The sequence below is a fragment of the Crotalus tigris genome, unplaced genomic scaffold (assembly GCF_016545835.1).
Source record: "Crotalus tigris isolate CLP2741 ecotype Arizona unplaced genomic scaffold, ASM1654583v1 scf7180000017596.1218436, whole genome shotgun sequence".
Taxonomy (NCBI): Eukaryota; Metazoa; Chordata; class Lepidosauria; order Squamata; family Viperidae; genus Crotalus; species Crotalus tigris.
Genome location: NW_024096501.1, coordinates 1,147,735 through 1,168,756, shown reverse-complemented (window position 1 = coordinate 1,168,756; position 21,022 = coordinate 1,147,735). Strand labels below are relative to the sequence as shown.

General features: G+C 42.2%; 1 protein-coding gene across 1 annotated transcript in view; it reads right to left on the bottom strand.

Annotated features, from left to right (window-relative positions):
* KLF12 (Kruppel like factor 12) overlaps positions 1-20,582 on the bottom strand; it is a 65,099-nt gene extending 44,517 nt beyond the window's left edge. The window contains exon 1 of the mRNA XM_039365907.1: positions 20,408-20,582. Within this exon, the coding sequence (XP_039221841.1) occupies positions 20,408-20,563 (156 nt within the window). The 5' untranslated portion in view covers positions 20,564-20,582. The remainder of the gene's footprint in view (positions 1-20,407) is intronic.
* Positions 20,583-21,022: the final 440 nt, after the last annotated feature.

Here is a 21,022-nt window from a genome sequence, read left to right as displayed (position 1 = left end):
ACAAATATTTTTTATGTGGTTGAAAATTGGATTTTAAAAAGCCAGTATTCTAGATTCAATTTTTTTTTCATCCATAAGTATATGTATAATGGAACTGTAAAAAGGTCTCCAGTCACATCCAACTCTAGGAAGCAGTGCTCATCTTTGCTTCTTGCTCAAGGGAGCCAGCACTGTCTGAAGACACTCTGTGTGGTCATATTGCTGGCATAACTATACACACCAAGGTGCATGGAACACTATTACCTTCCCACTGAAGTGGTACCTATTAATCTACTTGCACTTGCATGCTTTCAAACTGCTAGATGGTCAGGAGCTGGGGCAAGGAATGGAAGCTCATCTCATTGCATGGTGCTCAGACCCGGGCTGTAAATTTTCTAGCTGACAAGCTCAGCATCTTTAACCATTGCACCATTGTGCCCCTATGTTGTTGTTGTTGTTGTTAGTTGCGAAGTCATGTTTGACCCATCACAACCCATGGACAAGTTTCCTCCAGGCCTTCCTGTCCTCTACCATATTCTGGAGTCCATTTAAGTTCACACCTACTGCTTCAGTGACTCCATCCAGCCACCTCATTCTCTGTCGTCCCATTCTTCTATTGCCCTCAAACTTTCCCAGCATTAGTCTCTTCTCCAGTGAGTCCTTCCTTCTCATTAGGTGGCCAAAGTACTTGAGTTTCAACTTCAGGATCTGGCCTTCTAAAGAGCAGTCAGCGTTGATCTCCTCTAGGACTGACCGGTTTGATCGCCTTGCAGTCCAGGGGACTCGTAGGAGTCTTCTCCAGCACCGTAGTTCAAAGACCTCAATTCTTTTGCGCTCAGCCTTTCTTATGGTGTAACTTTCACAGCCATACATTGTAACTGGGAAAACCATGGCCTTGACTATATGTACTTTTGTGGCAGGTGATGCCTCTGCTTTTTCCACAGTCTACATAGATTAATTTAAAGAAAATTCAAATAAAGCTTAGAGTTTACTGTTGTAACATATAAGGAGAACAGGTCCTCTCTGTCCTGTAATGTGCAGTTGCACTCCCAGAAGTAGTTGGGACTCAGACTGAAAATGTAGGTGTTGACAATTAATTAATGCAATCTCATTAAGACTCTTACATGCACTGTAAATACTTTCCAATTAATTCCCCTGTTTTTCAGTCAATAAAAGTGTTTCCTCGCTCACTTCAAAGACAATCCACCCTGATTGGAACAATCTGCTTCTCTACCTGTTCTGAAATAAATTGCTTGCCATTAAAGTACAAGAATTAAGTTTTGAATCTTGTTTGTTTGTTTGTTTGTTGTATTTCAAGAGCTTCCCAGGTGGTGTAGCATACTTAAAAAGCATCCAGGTGGTGTAGCATACTTAAAACAATTCTAGGTTTTACAACAATTGCTCTCAAGATAATCAAGAAAGCTGGAACATAAAGGAGTCCAAAGGCCGTCAGAAGGCAGGAAAGCAAAAGCCAGGCAGCAGTGACTGGACCATAGGAAGAAACAGACCAAAAGAAGGATAAAGAGACGAAAGGACTTTCCCCCCAAGAAGAAGTCAGAAAGCCTGGTTCCTCCATCATGGCAAAAAATGTCTTTCCTTTCAGCCTACTTGATTGGGTGAGTTCCTGGACTCCCCCGACCTTCCCCCTTATCCTTGCGTATAACAGATGGTGGATTAGAGAGACTTTGTTCCAGTCATCTTGCCAGCTTCAGTGTGGCAGCTGTTAGAAGGCCCTGGAATGGCTGTTCCCTTCTTGAAAGGCCTATTCTGAAGCCCCGTTAGGTTGCTGAAGCTTCTTGCTTGAAATGGGATGAACCTCTGACATTTCCATCCTCACAAAGAAGAGGAGGAAGGAGGAAAAAGAATGTGTGCAGCTGAAGGGGAGGCAAAATGGACTCGGCAGCATCTTTGTCAATGCTGCTAATATTGGATGTTCTTGATTTGACAACAGATGGAAATGCAGCCATTTTTCGCTATTGCTTTTAGAGTTAGTTGATGCTGGGAGGGGGAATGTGGATGAGAGTCCAGCTAGTCATAACAATAATAACTCAGCCGTGGGAACCCAAGGTCATTGGGCTCAGAGTTGATAGTTTTGGCGGTCAGGACAGCTGGGGAGAAAGCCCGCACTTCAAGCTAATGGGGAATGTGATTTATGACTATTTATTGGAGGAGGGAATTGTATTTTGTTATTTTGTATCCAGGGGAGGGGAATTTAGTTTTTGGTTTCGACTATGTAGTGCCAATACTTTGTTTCTTGAATAAAAAATTCTTTAAGGTAAACAATGCCTCAAAGTTCTTTTGAAGATAGTCGGAACCATGACACTTGTCCTGAACAGCTCCACAGTTTGAGGAACTCCTTACAACAGAGGTCCCCAACCTATGGGTTGCAACCCACTGGTGGGCCATAAGGGGTTTGCAACCGGGCCACAGAAATGGATGGTGAGTGAACGCGCACAAATGTGCATCCTCACTTGTGCAAGCATTGGCATGCCACTTGCACAAATGGAATTGCACATGCATTTGCCAGCCACTCAAGCAGAATCACCTCTCCCCCCCCCCGATCAACAAAGCCAGAAATGTTGAGGAATTCTGCCTTACTAGATCACCAAACTGCCTAGCCCAGTGGTGGCGAACCTATGGCACGTGTGCCAGAGGTGGCACTCAGAGCCCTCTCTATGGGCACGCGCGCTGTTGCCCCAGCAGAGTTCGCCAGAGTAGCGAGCACGTGGCATTTTGAAGCGACAGGGCAGGAAGTGAGCAAGTAAGCGGCGTTGGCCCCCCAGGGATGCACCAGAGATGGCAAGGAACTGGCCCCGGCCACACTCAACCAGTTTGCCATGATCACTGCAGCCATGCCCCACCCAGTGGGCCATGCCCCCTTGCCCCCCCCAAGGGCACCACAATGCTGATGCAGCCCTGGCACTTTGTGATAAATAGGTGGGTTTTGGGTTGCAGTTTGGGTACTCGGTCTCTAAAAGGTTTGCCATTACTGTCCTAGCCCTTGTGAGTCAGTGCAATATTTGAGCTATCTGATTTCTAACTAAGTTATATACTACTAAAACTTGCATCTTGTTTATCTGTTCATACTCTTAAGTAAGCCCAAACAGTGCATTATAATACCACAATAATTTTTGAATCAAGGAACCTGCTAACTTAAAAGAATAAATTAAAAAAATCCAGAACCCAGTACACTGTGGAACTGAAATTTCCATGATGTTCAAATCAGTTTTATTCACAAAGATGTGGCCATTGCAGTGTACCTGCAATCATGTGATCCTGATGTACAATGTTCCCAGCCATCTTCGCACAAGCAAAGTCAATTGGAAAGACGGCAGGATGTTGAAAGTTGCTCCTATTTCCCTATTATTTTAATATATATAACATATCCTCTTAGATGATCATGGAACCGTCCACAATTGGGATAAAAAAATATGGTCAGTCTAAAATCTAATTTTCTTTCTGGTCACTTCAAATTGCACTACCTTTCTATCGAAGAATGATCCAACAGGTCACAGGGTTGTCTAGTTCCAATTAAATGTCTTACAAGGATCAAAGTTACCCAAAACAGAACAGATTGCTCAGAAGGAAACAGAACTGGATTCCTGTCTCCATGGCTGTTCAGAAATGGAGAGGGAATATTTCAGATCTTTTTCAAGCACCGTTAGGATAGTGCTTTGATACTTGGCCTATTAAAAGAACATCCTTCTTTTAAAAATAAATTGCAGAAAAAGGAAGTCTGGACAATCCATTCAGAAACAGACTGTTCCAAAAAAAAAAAAAAAAAAAAGAGGTCATCTAATCCAACCCTAATTTACAGCTCATTTCATGCAAAGTGTTTTGCAGCCTTAAAAGATGTCAACGTGAGTATTACATTCATTTGCCTCTCCACGTTTCTCCAGGATTTTCAGAGAAATATATTATGGTTTTACTGATGGTCACACTTTACACCTCCTCCTTCAAGGTGCATCATATTCTTCTTCAATGATAGGAACCTATTTTTATTCTCCCTTTTAGGTGCCCCGAAAATGTTTTGAATTTGACATGATCTCAAAGCATCTCAGGCTGAATGAAAAGCAGACCAGCTGAAGTACAAAACCAGCCATTTAAAAGAGCTTTGAGCTTGAAACATTTTCAGAACACTCCCCCTCTCAGAGGTCAAAATACTTAAAACAGTCAGTTTTACACTCTAAAGAGCAGGGTGTTTTGAACCAGAAATCTTGAATCTGAAACTTTTACACATCCCTGTTCTCTATGCGTTCACTTTACAGACCAACGTAAGACTCACCTTAGAACAAAAGAATAAACCAGCCCATTTTAAGACAATAATTAAGGGTCTCGCAGACAGCATTTCCAGGTATTCTTTTAAGCAGGGCAGGTAAAATGAGAGCTGGGGCATTGTAATTCTCCACAGTCACTTCAGATAGTCACCATATAAATCAAGGAATTAAACTGCTGTAGAGGAAATGCCCAAAGCAGATGCAATCCTAAACTGAGAGGAAAACTCTTTTCCCAGCTCCAAAGAATGGCCTTTTCAGAATAAAGGGCTGTCCTAAAACTGTTGAGAATATCCTGACAGAGGTGGAAAAATGTTATGTCTAAGACACCTTTTTTGGGGGGAGAGAGTCCGTTAAATTTAAGGAGGGCCACTTGGGAGGATCAGATGATATTATCATGGGCTTTATGCGAAGAAATAGGAGTGGCCGCCTTTGGATAAGGCAAACGGTAAACTGAGACAATTTCTAGCTTAAAATTCTCAGAAGCTTACCAGGATAATATAAAGCTAGAAACAGAGCACAGAGCTTTCTTCCTGACCCTCTTGTCCTGTGCTTATGACTGTAATCCTGCCATTTTAGGATGGGGACATGGGTAATTATGAACTGGTTTCTATGGAACCCTAGATAGATGGAACAGGAATCTGGTTCATGATAAAATATTGGTGGTGTGCCTTATTGACAAGTTTGCAGTAGTCTCTTTAGAATAGCACATTCCAGTCAAACCGGAGCAAATTCCTTGCATGAGTACCAGGTGGTGGCAGGCTGAACGGTCTTGGTGCTGCAGAATTAAAGGGACTTCAGAAAGTAAGGAATGTGGACAAGTCAGCTGCCATGGTCCAACATTCCACCAGGTAAAGCTCTACCAAGCGAAAGTGATGGATGGGCGTGGCAAATTTGGCTGACTTGGTCTAATGGGCAGGAAGGCAGAGTTAACCCATTGGTGGATTCTCCATCTCCGGTGCTGGAGAATGACTAGCTCTGGCAGACGCTTTTCAGAAAAATATGTCCAAAGGAGGCAAAAGAGTGGGGAGGAGATAGCTGGTTGCACATACTGTCTAACTGCCTGATCCTTAAGTCCCAATTACAAAGGTGCCTCGTTTGGAAGACAACTTTTCTAACAGAGCAAACAGGTTCATCCCTTGTTCACTTTTACAGGATCCCAAGATAGGGCCCTTCCCAGACTCTCCAACCTTCCTTGGCTTCTGTTATTTCACATAACCTGGAACATCATCAGAGGTCTCTCCGATCATCTGGATCTTCTTGAGGAAATTCTACAGTGCAGTTTGGAGTTCTGTTGTTATTTGATGAGTGACAAGAATTTATCTCTGTCAGTGGACACCAGATTACAGCAAAGGTTCCCTTCTTGCCTCTTCTCAGCATCCATAAGGTGAGGATCTCAGCACAGACCCAGCTATAAAACTGTCTACACCAGAGTAGGCAGCCTTGGCTCTTTTATGACTCGTGGACTGAGCTATGCTGGCTCAGGAATTCTGGGAGTTGAAGTCCATGAATCATAAAAGAGCCAGGGTTGCCTACCCCGGTCTACACCATCTGAAAGTTGAAAGCTGGCTCCCAAATAGCATCTGACAGTCTCCTCTTACCTGCTCATTTCATGTTCTATTTTATTTCCTTACAATGATAAATCATCATGTGGCATTTTGCAAACCACAAATTAACATTTGTTTTGACAGTTCCACTAAAGGAATTGTGTTGGCGATGTATCCCTTAATTAAAAGAAATCCTGAAAAATTATATTTCACTTCCAAAGAACTGGTGGAAATGATCTGAACTCATTTATCGCTCCAAGAAATACATCTGTTTATGGAGCTGCTGAATTTAGATGAGGTTAGTTATTCAGTATTTCTATCCAAGGGAAAAAAATATAAATAATAAGAGCAGGCCATTACCAAGTCTAAATCCATAATAGTAAGAGAGTAGTCTTCATTAATGAAATCTAATGTATTCCACGTTAAGGCGGAGTCTTCCTCAAATACATCTTATCTGTTCAAATGATGTTATTATTCAGGTCTGGTGAAATCCAATTTCAGATAAATCCAATTTCATTAAAGAGCCCGGGTGGTACAGTGGTTAAAGTACAATATTGCAGGCTAACTCTGCCTACAATTTGGAGTTCAGTCCTGTTGGGACTCAAGGCTGACTCAGCCTTCCATCATTCTGAGCTCAGTAAAATGAGGAGCAAGATTTTTGAGGGCAATATGCAAATAATGCTGACATTATAAACTGCCCAGAGTGCTATGGGGTGGTATATAAGCCTAAATGCTATTGGTATTCTATAAGTCTGTATGTGTGTGTATGTACCCTGTGTGTGTGTGTGTGTGTGTGTGAGAGAGAGAGAGAGAGAGAGAGAGAGGGAGGGAGGGAGGGAGGAGGGAGGGAAGGAGGGAGGGAGGGAGAGAGAGAGAGAGAGAGAGAGAGAGAGAGAGAGAGAGAGAGAGAGAGAGAGAGAGAGAGAGAGAGAGTGTCTTGGTGTGTTGTATTTGCAAAGGCTTCTGCTTCTCATACTATCGATCTATTAGAACCAGGCTCAATAAAAGCAATACCATTTAAAGTAGAAATTCACTTCAGGATAACACCTTTAAATCAGCTCCACCTGTAATCACATCCAAACCTTTTTATTTACAAACCTATCAGGTTAAGGGGGGGGGGGAATGGAGCTTGTGCTCCCTTGCTTGAAAACTCTGTGTTCAATAAAACATTTGCAAAGGGCACCCATAAATTATTTTCTTTGCAATGACTGGCATTCCCTTGCACAGAGCTTCCGACTCAGCACAGAAGTATTTGGAGCCCTGTAAAACTCCATGGAAATTTATTGCTGCTCTCCAGGAACACGGGAGTTGCCCCTGTGGCGGGCATTCCCAATTTAAATGCTCTGTAAGAGGATGCAAGATTTATTATCTTTGCTACTTCTGCTGCAAACAGGCCTTGACGTGGTTCCCTTTTCCAACAAAGCAATTAAAGCAACCTCTAGTAGTAAGTTGTCCCTTTTCTGCTTTATAATACTCTCCAATCACTTCTGAAATGGGACATTGTTGAGAGCAAGCTGCAGGTGTTCTTGAGGAATGACTGCTGTGGTCATTGGCCCCAAACATCTCTTCACCCAAGAACGAACTATTGAGGATCCTTCCTAGGACAGTGATGGTAAACCTATGACACGGGTGCCAGAGGCGGCACTTGGAGCCCTCTGTGGGCACATGTGCCGTTGCCCCAGCCTTGCCTCCCCCCATGACCCCCTCCTCTCCAGCAGTCCCCCTGAAGGAGAGTTGCCCCCAAGCGTGGTCCACACAGAGCAGCGAAGCCAAGGACATGGCAGCCAGGCAGCATAGACAAGACTTTGCCCTCACACCCCATCATGCATAGTTGATGCTGCAGGCACGGGCAGAGGGTGTGACCGCAATAGCGCTGCTGGATTGCCTGGAGGCAGTGAGTGGCCCTGCGGGCAGGCGGGGCAGAGGATGGGGCACGGGGCAGGGGGTGGAGCAGGGCGGGGCCAGTTTTTGGGCACTCGGTCTCTAAAAGGTTCACCATCACTGTCCTCGGATATCCATTCCATCAGCCCACCCAGTTTTCATCATTTTCTCAAAATGTCTTAGTGCAACAAGATGTATCCTTGCAAATAAAGGTGGTTGGCATTACGCCCCATAGCCTGTTGGCTTCTCAAGTCAGTTTTGTCTTCTACTCTCTCTCCAATTTATTCTGGAGAACTCCCCAATCCTCCAAATGGAATGGGACAACTTGCTGCAGCCAGCTCACCATGGCCAACTCAACAGGGCCAACTCGTTGCGGGGCAATTCAACAATTACATTTAATTGATTTTCACCAGCTCAAGGTTGACTCAGCCTTCCATCGTTCCAAAGTTGGTAAAATGAGGACCCAGATTATTGGGGAGCAAGAGGCTGACTCTGCTTAGAGAGTGCTGATATATTACTATCTGTTTCTTCCAATTTTATTCTTTTTTTTACTTTTCTTTTTTATATTAAATCAATAAAAAATGAGAATTAAAAATAAAATCAGCTGTTAATTTCTAGAAAAATCCTTCAATTTTAAATTAGTTATATCTTCATAATAAGCACAAAATTTTCTTCAAATAAGAATATGAAGTCAACACTTCTCAGTAAAATAGCTAAACAATTTTTAAAAAAAGACAAAATTGTTTTTTGCATTCAATGCACACACAACTCAGAAATATAGCAAAGAAATAGAAGAATCATAAAGTTAAATTTAAATATTAAATACGTGTGGCTGAAGGGAAAGGTTGCTTCAAGTTTCAAGGCAGTCTTGAGAGTTTTTGGCAGATGGGCTAAATTCTCTGAAGATTTTTTCTCTATGCTTAGTTTAAATCAGCCATAAAACACCCAAAGGAAAGATCTACAAAATAGCACATTCGCTAGTCTAAGCTGACCTGCTGATATTAAATAACTAGAGGACATACAGACGGTTGGGCCCACTGCCTATGAGTCCCAAGGGTTCTGAGCATCTCCTTTGATCCTTTGATTCTATCTCACTTTCCACTTTCTCAATATCTTCTCTCTCTCTTCCATTCCAACATTTCCAGAGGATTTTGACTTAGCTATGAGAACTTTAACATTAAGAAAACCAAAATCATGGCATCCGGCCCTCTCAATTCCTGGCAAATAGATGGGGAAGAAATGGAGGTAGTGACAGATTTTATCTTCCTGTGCTCCAAGATCACCTCAGATGGGGACTGCAGTCAAGAAATTAAAAGACGCTTGCTCCTGGGGAGGAAAGCTATGGCAAATCTAGACAGCATACTAAAAAGCAGAGACATCACCCTGCAAACAAAACTGCATATAGTCAAGACCATAGTTTTCCTAGTTGCAGTGAATGGCTGTGAAAGTTGGACCATAAGAAAGGCTGAGTGCCAAAGAATTGAGGCCTTTGAACTATGGTGCTGAGGAAGACTCCTGCGAGTCCCTTGGACTGCAAGGCGATCAAACCGGTCAGTCCTAGAGGAGATCAACGCTGACTGCTCTTTAGAAGGCCAGATCCTGAAGTTGAAACTCAAGTACTTTGGCCACCTAATGAGAAGGAAGGACTCACTGGAGAAGAGACTAATGCTGGGAAAGTTTGAGGGCAATAGAAGAATGGGACGACAGAGAATGAGATGGCTGGATGGAGTCACTGAAGCAGTAGGTGTGAACTTAAATGGACTCCAGAAGATGGTAGAGGACAGGAAGACCTGGAGGAACGTTGTCCATGGGGTCGCGATAGGTCGGACATGACTTCACAATTAACAACAACAACAATGAGAACTTTGTAGGGCCAACTTCAATGGATGCTTTTGTGCTCCTGCTTCAGAGATGTTGGAGACCATAAGCTTGAAAATCAGGGACAGAATTCCTCCTGTCTGTCTCACCTGCATCCAAGGTACATTCACCTGGAACGGAGATGAAGGTCTTCTATTCAGTGGCACCAAGGTGATGAACTTCTAATCCTTCTCTATCATTCTCTTTAGAGCAGATTTTATTACCATCTAATTCAATTGCATTTTTAAAATTGACTTGATTTGGTCAATGGGCTTGCCATTTAGATATTTATAGTGTATTTCAACCATGATAATTGAAGATATTTCCACTTTATTTTTCCCTGCTATTGCAGAGGAAAGAGGAAACAGCCTTGAAGGACAGGAGGAAGAAGTCAAAATTCAGATAAGAGGAGTCTAAGCCCAGACTCAGAAAGTAGCATGAGTAATTGGTTCAAACCAGACCCTAGTTCACAGAAAGATGAAGAGGGGGAAAATTGTGAAATTATATTACTATTCTCTTACACTAAAAGTGGTACTAACCTACATTGCATTGATTTCCTAGTCTTGGCTGACAGCTACCTTGTTAGCCAATCTGAACTTTGACAAATAGAAAAGTGGAGTGTATATTTATTAAATATGGAAAAGGGAATACTGAAGTGCCTTGGGAATGGAATCTCAAGATCAGTTCCCTTTCTCAGTTACTGATGTTTGTAGACTATGTTTTGTGGTCCACATGACATATGGCTTAAATCAGTCCTTGGGAGCTCAGCATTATGGCCTGCAGAAAAGGTCAATAAATTAAAGTAGATACTCTCAGGTCAAACCTTGATCCTGGCAGTAGCATCCATATGGCAAATATTACAGAAGTGGTTTGCCAGTGTCTTCTGAGTATCCCATATATCCTGTAACCTTGGAGGATCAAGTAGCCACCCAGCCTTGTGCTACCTAGGGCCAATCCTAATTAGTTTCTTAGTTAATTAAGGATGGTTCGTTCTGTCTTGGGCTAGAGAATTTTGGAAGACATGAGGTTGGTGCAAACTAACTGTGTGAAAGGACGGTCAGAACCTTTCAGGGGGCATTTTTAGTCACAGGAAAAAACAACTCATTATATATGATCAGGATCACTTACAAGCAGATATAGTCTAGTTCAGGGATAGGCAACCTTGACTCTTTTATGACTCGTGGACTTCAACTCCCAGAGTTCCTGAGCCAGCCAACCTCTCCCTTTCCCCTCAGCATGGCTGGCTCAGGAATTCTGGGAGCTGAAGTCCATGAATCATAAAAGGGCCAAGGTTGCCTACCTCTGGCCTAGGCCTAGGCTGCTTTATAACTTGTGGACTTCAACTCCCAGAATTCCTGAGCCAGCATGGCTCAGCTTGGAAACCTCTCCATTTCCCCTCAGCATGGCTGGCTCAGGAATTCTGGGAGTTGAAGTCCACGAGTCATAAAAGAGCCAAGGTTGCCTACCCCTGGTCTAGTTTCTATTCTCAGTCTCATTATTATTGTTTCTTAGGAGATTTTGTTCATAGAGATAAGCATATATGTGAGGTATTCTCATATATCATTATAAAGAGAAGCAATTGGCCAACTGTGCTTCATCTGAAAAGCTAAGCAAGGTTGAATCTGGTGAGCATTTGGACTGGAGGCACCAAGATATTTTAATGACTTTCCAGTCCAAGCTACAGTCCTGTTTCTGGTGATCACCTGTCAACCAGATCCGTCCTTACTTTTTTATTCTGAGATCGGTTGCCATAATGTTACATTATGTATTTCAGTCCTGCCCTCATATAATGTTTCCTTCAAGACATATTGCACTGTGTCATCTTTCTCCATTTTATACTACTGGACTATTTTTATTAGAAGCTGCAGAAAAGGACCAAGAAAAGCAACAGGGTTCACCTTGCCCTGCTCCAGGATGGTCACCAAGACAGCTATAAATAAATGCAGAATGCCTGTTGCCCTCAAATGTGATGATGGCTTCAAGGCTGGTTTTGATTTCAACTTCCAGGCCCAGATTAGGTTTCTTCACCAGCAGTTTGATCATGCCACTGTTAAAAATGTGCCAATACTGCTTTAAAGTGCCACTAACAACTTCCTAGGCCTCACCAGATACCATCTCCCTAAAACAACCTCAAGGCGAAAAACACCAGGATCCAAGAAAAATGCTGAACATACCTGCTCCCCCCCCCCAGTCATGATTGATATGAACAACCTTTATACTCAAAGTATTCTGCAAACTTATCACTCCAAGCCACCTATGTGGCAACTAAACTCTCCTGTCTTTTTGAGAATCTCCCTCAGTGCCAGAAAGAAACACCATTGGATGACTCCGCAAAACGCCACAGAAACAGAGATGGGAAATCCTTCTTCTTGGCCACACTTGCTGCCATAGCATGGTGGTAATATCAACAGTGATCTGGAACTTGCACCGCTCACATTCAGACAAACCTAACCCTGTACTTAAGATTTAAAGCAAGGGTCCCTAACCCTCAGTCCGCGGACCAGTACCCAGTCCATGGCCCATTGGAAACCGGGCCATGCAAGCAGCTGGCAAGTGTGTGAAGCTCCATTTGCACATTGATGGGATTAGGTTGTGTCGTGTGCTTTACGTTCGTATGCTGGACAACTGACTCATATTTATGATGGTTGCAATGTCCCAGAGTCATGTGATCATCTTTTGCGACCTCTCCTGCCACCACTGCTAGTTTGCAAAGCTACAGAAGTTGGGGACCATTGATCTAAAGCAGGGGTCTTCAAACTTGGCCCTTTTATGACTTGTGGACTTCAACTCCCAGAATTCCTTAGCCAGGCACGCTGGCTGAGGAATTCTGGGACTTGAAGTCCACAAGTCATAAAAGGGCCAAGTTTGAAGACCCCTGATCTAAAGGAACTATCTTGAAGTGACGTACCTCAAGTGAAAGCAGCTCCAAAACATATTCATCCCCTACTAGTAACTTTCAGTTGGAAATATTTGTTCATGCCATCTTCCAGGTCAGTTTGGACTCCTATTGTCAGTAATCACCATTAATATCAAGGCATAAGAGCTGCCTCAGAAGCAAAGCTATTATCACCCCATCAGTCAAGTGAGGCTGAGAGTTATTTATACTGCTCTGCAAAGTTTGTTTTGGATTTCATTGTACTGAATCATTATTCAGCTTTCAGCATCTTTCATTACTTTATTGATGGTTGGAATTTCAAACAGAGAACAGGCATGCTTTAAAAAAAAATGGGAGGGAATTACGGCCAAAACAAAATATTTCAGACCCACAAGTAAAACAATTTTCATAGAGAACATTCACGATTTGATGGTGCTCCCACAAGGATGTCAGAGACAGATACAAACATTTTATATTATCTGCAAAGAAAGCTTTTAAAAAAAAGTTAATAGTGAGATTTTTAAGTATTGAGACTGTAAAGAAGACACTGAATTCTCATATGAATTCCTGATTCCTGGGTTGGACCAAGGGCTTCCCAAGTGGAGCCCTGTTGAGAATCCGTTTCTGCTGGGTTCTAGATCTGTTTCAGAACTATGCCACTAGTGAAGTCTAGCACAACTTGCACATGGGCTTAAAGGCCAAGACATTCTCAGATCGACTCCAACCTTGATGAGCAGGGAAGATTTTCCTTGGCTGAAGTATGGAAATATCACTGCTAACTTTTTTCTGGTGGTGGTGTTGTTTTTAATTCCTACTCTATACTGCTGTTTACAGGCCCAATGTAGAATAGGATTTTTTTTTTTAAAAAAAAAAAACCTTTCAAAATACATAACATTGTCACACAGAAAGACTCCAACTTGCAAGTCATATTCTCCGCATGGAGAACAATCAAATCCTTAAGATGGCAATGAGATGGGCCCCACTTGATGCCAAACAACCAAGAGGACACCCTCAAAGTACTTGGTGAAGAACATTCATGGAAGACTTAAAGCAGGGGTTCTCAACCTTGGCAACTTTAAGACTTGTGGACTTCAACTCCCCGAATTCCTCAGCCAGCTGCTGGCTGAGGAATTCTGGGAGTTGAAGTCCACAAGTCTTAAAGTTGCCAAGGTTGAGAACCCCTGACTTAAAGGCTCTAAACATCACATGGTTGATATTTAGAGTCTCATCCAAGACCAAAAATGCTGGAGATCCTTTGCAGCCCAATATACTACATTAGCATGGGAGGATCTAATGTTAATATACTCCACACTGTTAGTAATTGTTACTAATCTCTCATTCACATACAAAGCATCTTAGTTTTTTTGGAATCAGCCAAAAAAACTAGGACCTAATAAAGAAGAATATTTGTAGCTCAGGGTTGATATGACAGGTCCTTGATGCTCTCTCAGCTTGCTGAAACGTTTCATTACCCAAACTAGGTAACATCATCAGTGCTAGTCCTGATGATGTTACCTAGTTTGGGTAATGGAATGTCTGCAAGAAAACAAGCAAGCAAGCTCAAGAGAATACCAAGGACCCCTCGACTAGGACCGTTCCCAGCCCAGGGCAGATACCTGCCTAGGCCAGTGGTTCTCAACCTTTTTAATGCTGCGACCCCCAACCGGTCGTAAGTCGAGGACTACCCAACTGGTCGTAAGCTGAGGACTACCCAACCGGTCATACGTCGAGGACTTTCCCTGCCTGGGAGCGCCGCGCATGCGTGGTGCCGCCCCCTGCGCCGGCCGAGGCGTAGCTGGCAAGCAGACAACTTGCAGCACCATTTGCAGAATGGGACTTTTGGCAGGGTCAGCAGGGCAGAGACAGCCTGGACAATTCCTATTGGCTTTTGAAAGCCAATAGAATTAGACTCTATTCAAGAGAGGCTATTCAAAAGCCAATAGAATAAAAGGGAGTAGCACAGCTAAGGAAAAGGGGGAAAAAATGGCAGACTGCGCTTTTTGGCGACCCCCGTGAAATGGTCGTTCGACCCCAAATGGGGTCCCGACCCACAGGTTGAGAACCACTGGCCTAGGCTATCTTTAAAAAAAAAAACAAGTTTTATTAGTTTTTTTCATTTTACAAACCAGTGCTTAAGAATCACTGTGGCGGCAGGGCAATCAATTGTCCAAATACACAATCATACTCGTAAAGATCAAATTAAATCATTTTTTTAAAAAAATGCACCCCTCTCTATTCCCTCTAGTAGTATATTATATTCAAGTTAATATATTTCAGTACAACTAAGTCAGTCAAAACAGTCATCAATAAGATTTCAGCTAAATAAATCCAAATCCTATATTAAGCTTTACTATTTCAATTGCTATATTCCATATTGGTAACATAAATACATAATTAACACTTCAAATGTCTCTCCATACCTTTTTTTTCCCATTAACACAATCAATATTCATTTATTAATAACATTCCTTCTTTTTTTCTTAATCAGTAACATTTCATCTAAATAAGTCCAAATCCTGTATAAAGCTTTACTATTTCAGTTACTATCTAAATACATAATTAACACTCTCCCCATTCCCTTTTTCCATAACATAATCAATAAACATTTGTTCACTCCCTCAATATCTGTGTCAAACTCCTTTAACCTCCTCCCAATATTGCTATTACCACAACAAGCCTATTAATATATAGACAAACGTCTTCTTATTAAATTCAAATCTTAAATTAATTTTTATTCAATCTAACATCTTATTTAACCATCTTAAGCCATAAATCAATCCCTATCTAGTAAGCCTTAAAATCCAATATATACAGCCTTAGATCAAAACTCTTAAATCTTATTTTAGGTTTCCTTTTATGCCAAACAGGTTTCCATAACACCGCCTCTATATCAATGAATAAATCACTTTTTATGCCTTGTAGTATCCTTTGAGTCAAACAAGAGTGTCTCCTTTTCTGTTTTAAAGACTTAGCTCGTTTGTAAGTAATCCCTTGTTTTTTTAAAGAGTCAAGTCTCCACATTTGAAACTGTTGAATAACAGGCTCAATTATGTCCAATTTTGTAGTTAATAGATGCTTATTCAAGCTACCATAGTTTTCAGTTAGTTGAGCTTGTCTGTTCATTTCTGTTAATTTTAAAATTGTAAGTGGTTCAGTTACAGTTCTTTTTGGTTCCTTGGAGATCTCATCAGCATGCGTATAAAATAAGGTAGAATCTTCTTTAATCTTAGTTGCTTCCGCTTATGTTGTTTTTTGATCTATAAAATACTCAGATGTAGTCTGGGGGTCAGTTTGTAAGTTCAAAGCAAAATGTCTGTTTTTTATTGCCACAGTACACTCTTTTATTTGGAAACGTATTTGGTCAGTAGCTTCATAAAATTTTTCCAGTATAAGTTTATAGTCAAGTTGAACATTAGATTTCTCCATTTCAAGGAAAGTTAGAAACAATCTGTATCTTTAGTAGAGGCTGCATTCAAAGAACATTTAATCAGTATCCACCCCCACAAATACAGCTGTTGAATTTCTTTGTCTTTTCCTTTTTATAGTAGTCTGAAGGTCAAAGCCAATCTCACCAACAGAAAAAGAAATAGTGCAACTTTAACTTTATCCACAAAGTGTCCTCAGTAGAATATAAAATCTCCTCCCAGACACCAGAAATATCATTAACAAGATCAGAAAACGTAGAAAAAAATAGAGTTCTTCAGATGTAGACAAAGTCCAATAGTAAATAATATTCAATATTAAAAAGATTTTCCAGGACCCCAAAGTGAATAAAAAATAAAGTAAAAATAGAGAGAAAAAAAGTCACTTTAAATTAATTAAATCCATAAGCTTCTTTTTCCCACACTCACCAACGCCGCCTTCTCAGAGCAGGGAAATGATTTCAAAAGTGCTTTTTACAGGCACACACACACAAAAAAAAGGAGAACCAAGAGAGGAAGAGAAAAAAGTCTCACCCGGCTCAGCCACGGTGGTTCCTGTGCTTAGATGTTCTTCTGACTTCTGGTTTCAGTGGCTAGGTGAGCGACCATTTTACTGGCCGCTCTTTCCACCGTTGGCCCAAAGGAGCAATCTCGGTCCTTGGAAGAAGCTGCTGCTCTCCCAAGGACGACGAGGACCTCCTCCCTGGTAGCCGCCCCTCCAAGGCGGCTTTTCAACTCGATTAAGGGTCTACCGGCAGCGGAGAATCAGCTGGTGAGGAGAGCAGTCTCCTCACACAGCTGCAAGCGCCGCGATCCGGAACCGGAAGTCCCTGCCTAGCCTCTCTTAACAGGTTGTTCTCAGAAGCCTTGAGATTTCCACCATGACACAAATGGGATGCCTTTCTAACATTCAGAGATGTTTTTGGTGCCCCATGACCTCACCTATGCCTGAGAGAAAAATTCAGACTCAAGGCTGCTCTGTGATATAACAACCCAAATTGTCCATTGATCCGCACAGATCTTATCCTTCTTTTGCTCCGAGGTTTGGAGTAAACAGCCTTCCATGGCTATAATGAGGCACCAAGGGAACTCCCCCCACCCCCATCCCCACCCAAAATAATCTCCTTACTTCCCCCTCCCAGTATGAAACTAAAGACAAAGTCAAGGAAGATAATTTATGTGAGCTACATAACAAGAAACCTCAGTAAGGTTATAAAAGGGAGATGCATCTTCCCTTTCTCCTAGAAAAAATTGAAGTTTATATATGGACCTCAAAAGAACAGTAAAGTGAAACTGCAGCACTTAAAAACCTAAGAAAAAGAACCCAAAATAAAAATAAACAGTTTAGCACTTTTATTGGCCGCAGGAGGTAATTTATTATCTACACTCGACCAGCTTTCTGTAGAGCGCAAAAGAACCCTGTCCACCCCATACCTCTCCAGGACCATTGCTGCAGAACTGTGAAAAGCTATATAAGACGCCCAGGAGAAGAAGATCAGGAGTTATTAATGGTGAATGAAAGTATTTCATGGCTGTGTTGCGTTACTTCATTCCAGGAGCTTCTGGACAGAAAATCCAGCTCTTCTGACTTTTTTTGGGGGGGGGGGGAAGGGGGAATGGGAAGTTGCCAAAAGACTGCAACATTAGCATTTGTTGCTCTTTCTTACAAAAGTAGGATCACATGGTGACTTTTAGATAATTCCACAATGATGGAAAGGCACGCATGGCAGGCAAGGCATGTTTTTAATAAGAAGCATGCCAAGTTTGTTTGTTTTTTTAATGTCACCAGAAATTCTGATTCTTGCTTTCTTTTCTTACAGCCAGCCAAGTAGCCTTGAAGGAGCTGGACTTCAGACTCCAAGACAGCAATGATGGGATAAGGATCCCAGCCTCTAGCTAAAAAGACTGGTCAGGGAATGTGCAGGCTTGATGATCTCTGAAGCTCTCTTTCATGGAGCACAGAGGAGAGGAAGCATGAAGGAATACTCCACATTTATACGCAAAACAGTATCTTATTCCCTTTGGGGACCAGAAACATTAGACAAATTGTGGAAAGCGAGTGAAAGAAATGGCCCAAAAATGAAGACCCAAAGAACATACAGGAGGAAAGAAAAAGAGATAGCTTAATCTAGTTTACATCAAGATCCTCCACTCTCTCTCTCTCTCTCCGTACTTTCTGTCCTTGCAGACTATTGTTGCTTTCAGCACATTCATAAACCAATTCATAGTCTGTTCTTCGTTAAGCTTCTCACTGCTTGCCTATGAAGATTCTCCGTCATCCAGGTCATGGTTGCCTCAAAGGCGCTTTCTTTCAAAAGGCAACTGGACTTTCTAGTTTTGCTTGAAGATGTTTCGCTTCTCACCTAGGAAGCTTCTTCAGTTCTGACTGAATGGTGGAGAATGGAAGGAGTTATATTCTTTATACATTTATAGTGCTAATGACCTCATGACAGCGAGGGATATAAATCCTTACATTCTCCACCATCCTGTCAGAACTAAAGAGGCTTCTTGGATGAGAAGCAAAACGTCTTCAAGAAAAACAAGAAACTCCAGTTGCCTTTTGGAAAGAAAGCACTTTGGGGACTTCTCACTGCTTGGCCTTCTGCTCCAGAAAAGCCTTGCCAGGAAAACCAATTCCCTCCTTCAATTTTGCATTCACTTTGGGTAACTCTCCTTTGATATAACGGAGCACTAATGGCAGATAAAGGAGGTAGAATAAGCTAGTGGACAAGGCGTTGGCTTTAGAAATCACCATGAGGAGCGACGATAAGGAGAAAACGGCACAAAGTCATTTGTGAGGAAAATGTTCCAAAGGTGCTTTTCAAAAGACAACTGGACCTTCTTGGCTTTCTTCCTTGTAGATCAGTGGTTCTCAACTTTTTTAATGCTGCGACCCCCCCCAACCGGTCGTAAGTCGAGGACTACTCAACCGGTCGTAAGTTGAGGACTACTCAATTGGTACAGCACTGTTTGCAGAATGGGACTTTTGGCGGGCTCAGCAGGGCAGAGACAGCCTGGAGAATTCCTATTGGCTTTTGAAAGCCAATAGAATTAGACTTTATTGAAGAGAGTCTATTCTATTGACTTTCAAAAGCCAATAGAATAAAAGGGAGTAGCAAAGCTAAGGAAAAGGGGGGAAAAATGGCGGACTGTGTTGTTTGGCAACCCCCGTGAAATGGTCGTTTGACCCCAAATGGGGTCCCGACCCACAGGTTGAGAACCACTGTTGTAGATGTTTCAGTTCTCATCCAAGAAGCTTCTTCAGTTCAGAAAGTCCAGTTGCCTTTTGAAGGTCTAGTTGCCTTTTGAAAAGCACCTTTGGGACAGCCATGTTTGAGAATCTCCATAGTGAAGAAAACATTTTGAAGGGTTAACCTGTTAGCTAAGATAAGATAACCTTTATTGTCATTTTTTTTTTTACTGTGGGCACAACGGCACACATCAAAAATGAAATTTAGTTGCCCGCTCTCAAAGTGAAACACATACATGACACACACCTAAAACATACTATGTACAACATATGTATAGGCCCACACCCCTACATATACATAGCAGATAAATATCAAATATTGTCCATCTTGAATATGTAACGGAAGGAGGAAGCTTGAGAGTTTACAAGGTTAATGCTGTATGGAATGAAACTATGGCTGAATCTGGATGTTCTGCTGTGGATACCATGAAGCCTCCTCCCAGAAGGTAACAAGGAAAACAGGTCATGAAGAGGATGTGTAGTGTCCCAGATAATCTTATGGACCCTGCTCAAGCAACGCTTCTGTGCTATGTCCTTGATGGGAGGGAGGGAGCTACCAATGATCTTTTCGGCTGTTCTCACCACTCTCTGCACTGCCTTCCTGTCTGAAGCAGGGATGCTTCCAAACCAGACTGTGATGCCGTATGACAGGATACTCTCGATCGTCCCCCTGTAGAGAGTGGTCAGGACAGGGGAAGGAAGATGTTCAGCGCAAAGTAGGGATCAGGAAATCTGGATTCTCTTTCTGGACACAAGATCTCTTACACCACCACTGCAGGGTTGACTCTGCTCGTATTTCACCTTCATAATCTCTCCAGGCAAGGTTACAGCTTCAGGAAAGGTTCTACTAGTTCCAACATCACTCAAAGAATGCTTCTTCCTCTGAATTTTTGTTTACCAACTAGGTAGCTTTACTTCCATGGTTGCAAGGAAACATGTACTACTAGGATTATTCTAATGGTTGAAGAAAACAAAATGATTCTCCCCACTTTCTTCACCAACAAATACTAAGAAACTGCTCGAGTGGCTGCATCTCTACTTGAAAGTATGGCTATGCCTTGTTCCTTCTCTCAAAACAGTTTCCTGGACTCCCTTCACTGTTTCCCACAAGCTTGTAGATGACAATTTCAGAGCAAGAGTCAAGAGTACATTCACTCTACCAGGTGACACTGAAGGTGAGAAGAAACTGGATGGAGAATTGCACCCATTTGTGCCAAAATCATCCACCCTACTGGAAAGGGAAGCCTAGGGGTACTTCCCCAGGGATTAAACAAGCAGGAATATCTGAGCGGGATGGAGAAGAACGGAAGACTGACACTCACCCCTTGTTCTGATTCCAGCAGCTCCGTTTTGACTCTGACTGCAGGCATCCCATCAAGCATTAACATTCTGTTCTTCAATGTGTTAATAGCCTTGAAGAGGAGAAGAAGAAGAAGAAAAGTAAAGATGAGCCCAGGAGAAAGAAAGCAATGGAACATTCTGGTTTGTAAAGAAAAAGTGCAAGGATTTGTCTGTTGATCAGGTCTATCTCCAAGAACTTCCAGGCAAGTATTTTCCAACACTTTGACATCAGTTCTGGACCCAACTGATCTCAAACCTTTCCTGTTTCAATGAATGGGGTTCAGTCTATTCCCGACTCTCTCCTTTATTGGAAACAGGAACAAAGACAACATTGCCCTTGAACTTACAAAAAAGCAGGAGTTTGTAATCGCTGTAAACGTGGCAGTAGCTATGTGGCATTTCTCTCTCTCTTTTTGATGTGTCTAAGACAGTTTTTTGACTCCTGTGATCACCTGGGCCAGTCCCTATAGTTTTCTTGGCAAGGTTTTTCAGAATTGGTTTGCCATTGTCTCCTTCCTAGGGCTGAGGGAAAGGGACTGGCCCAAGATCACCCAGCTGGCTTCAACCCTAAGGTGCAATTAAAACTCACAGTCTTC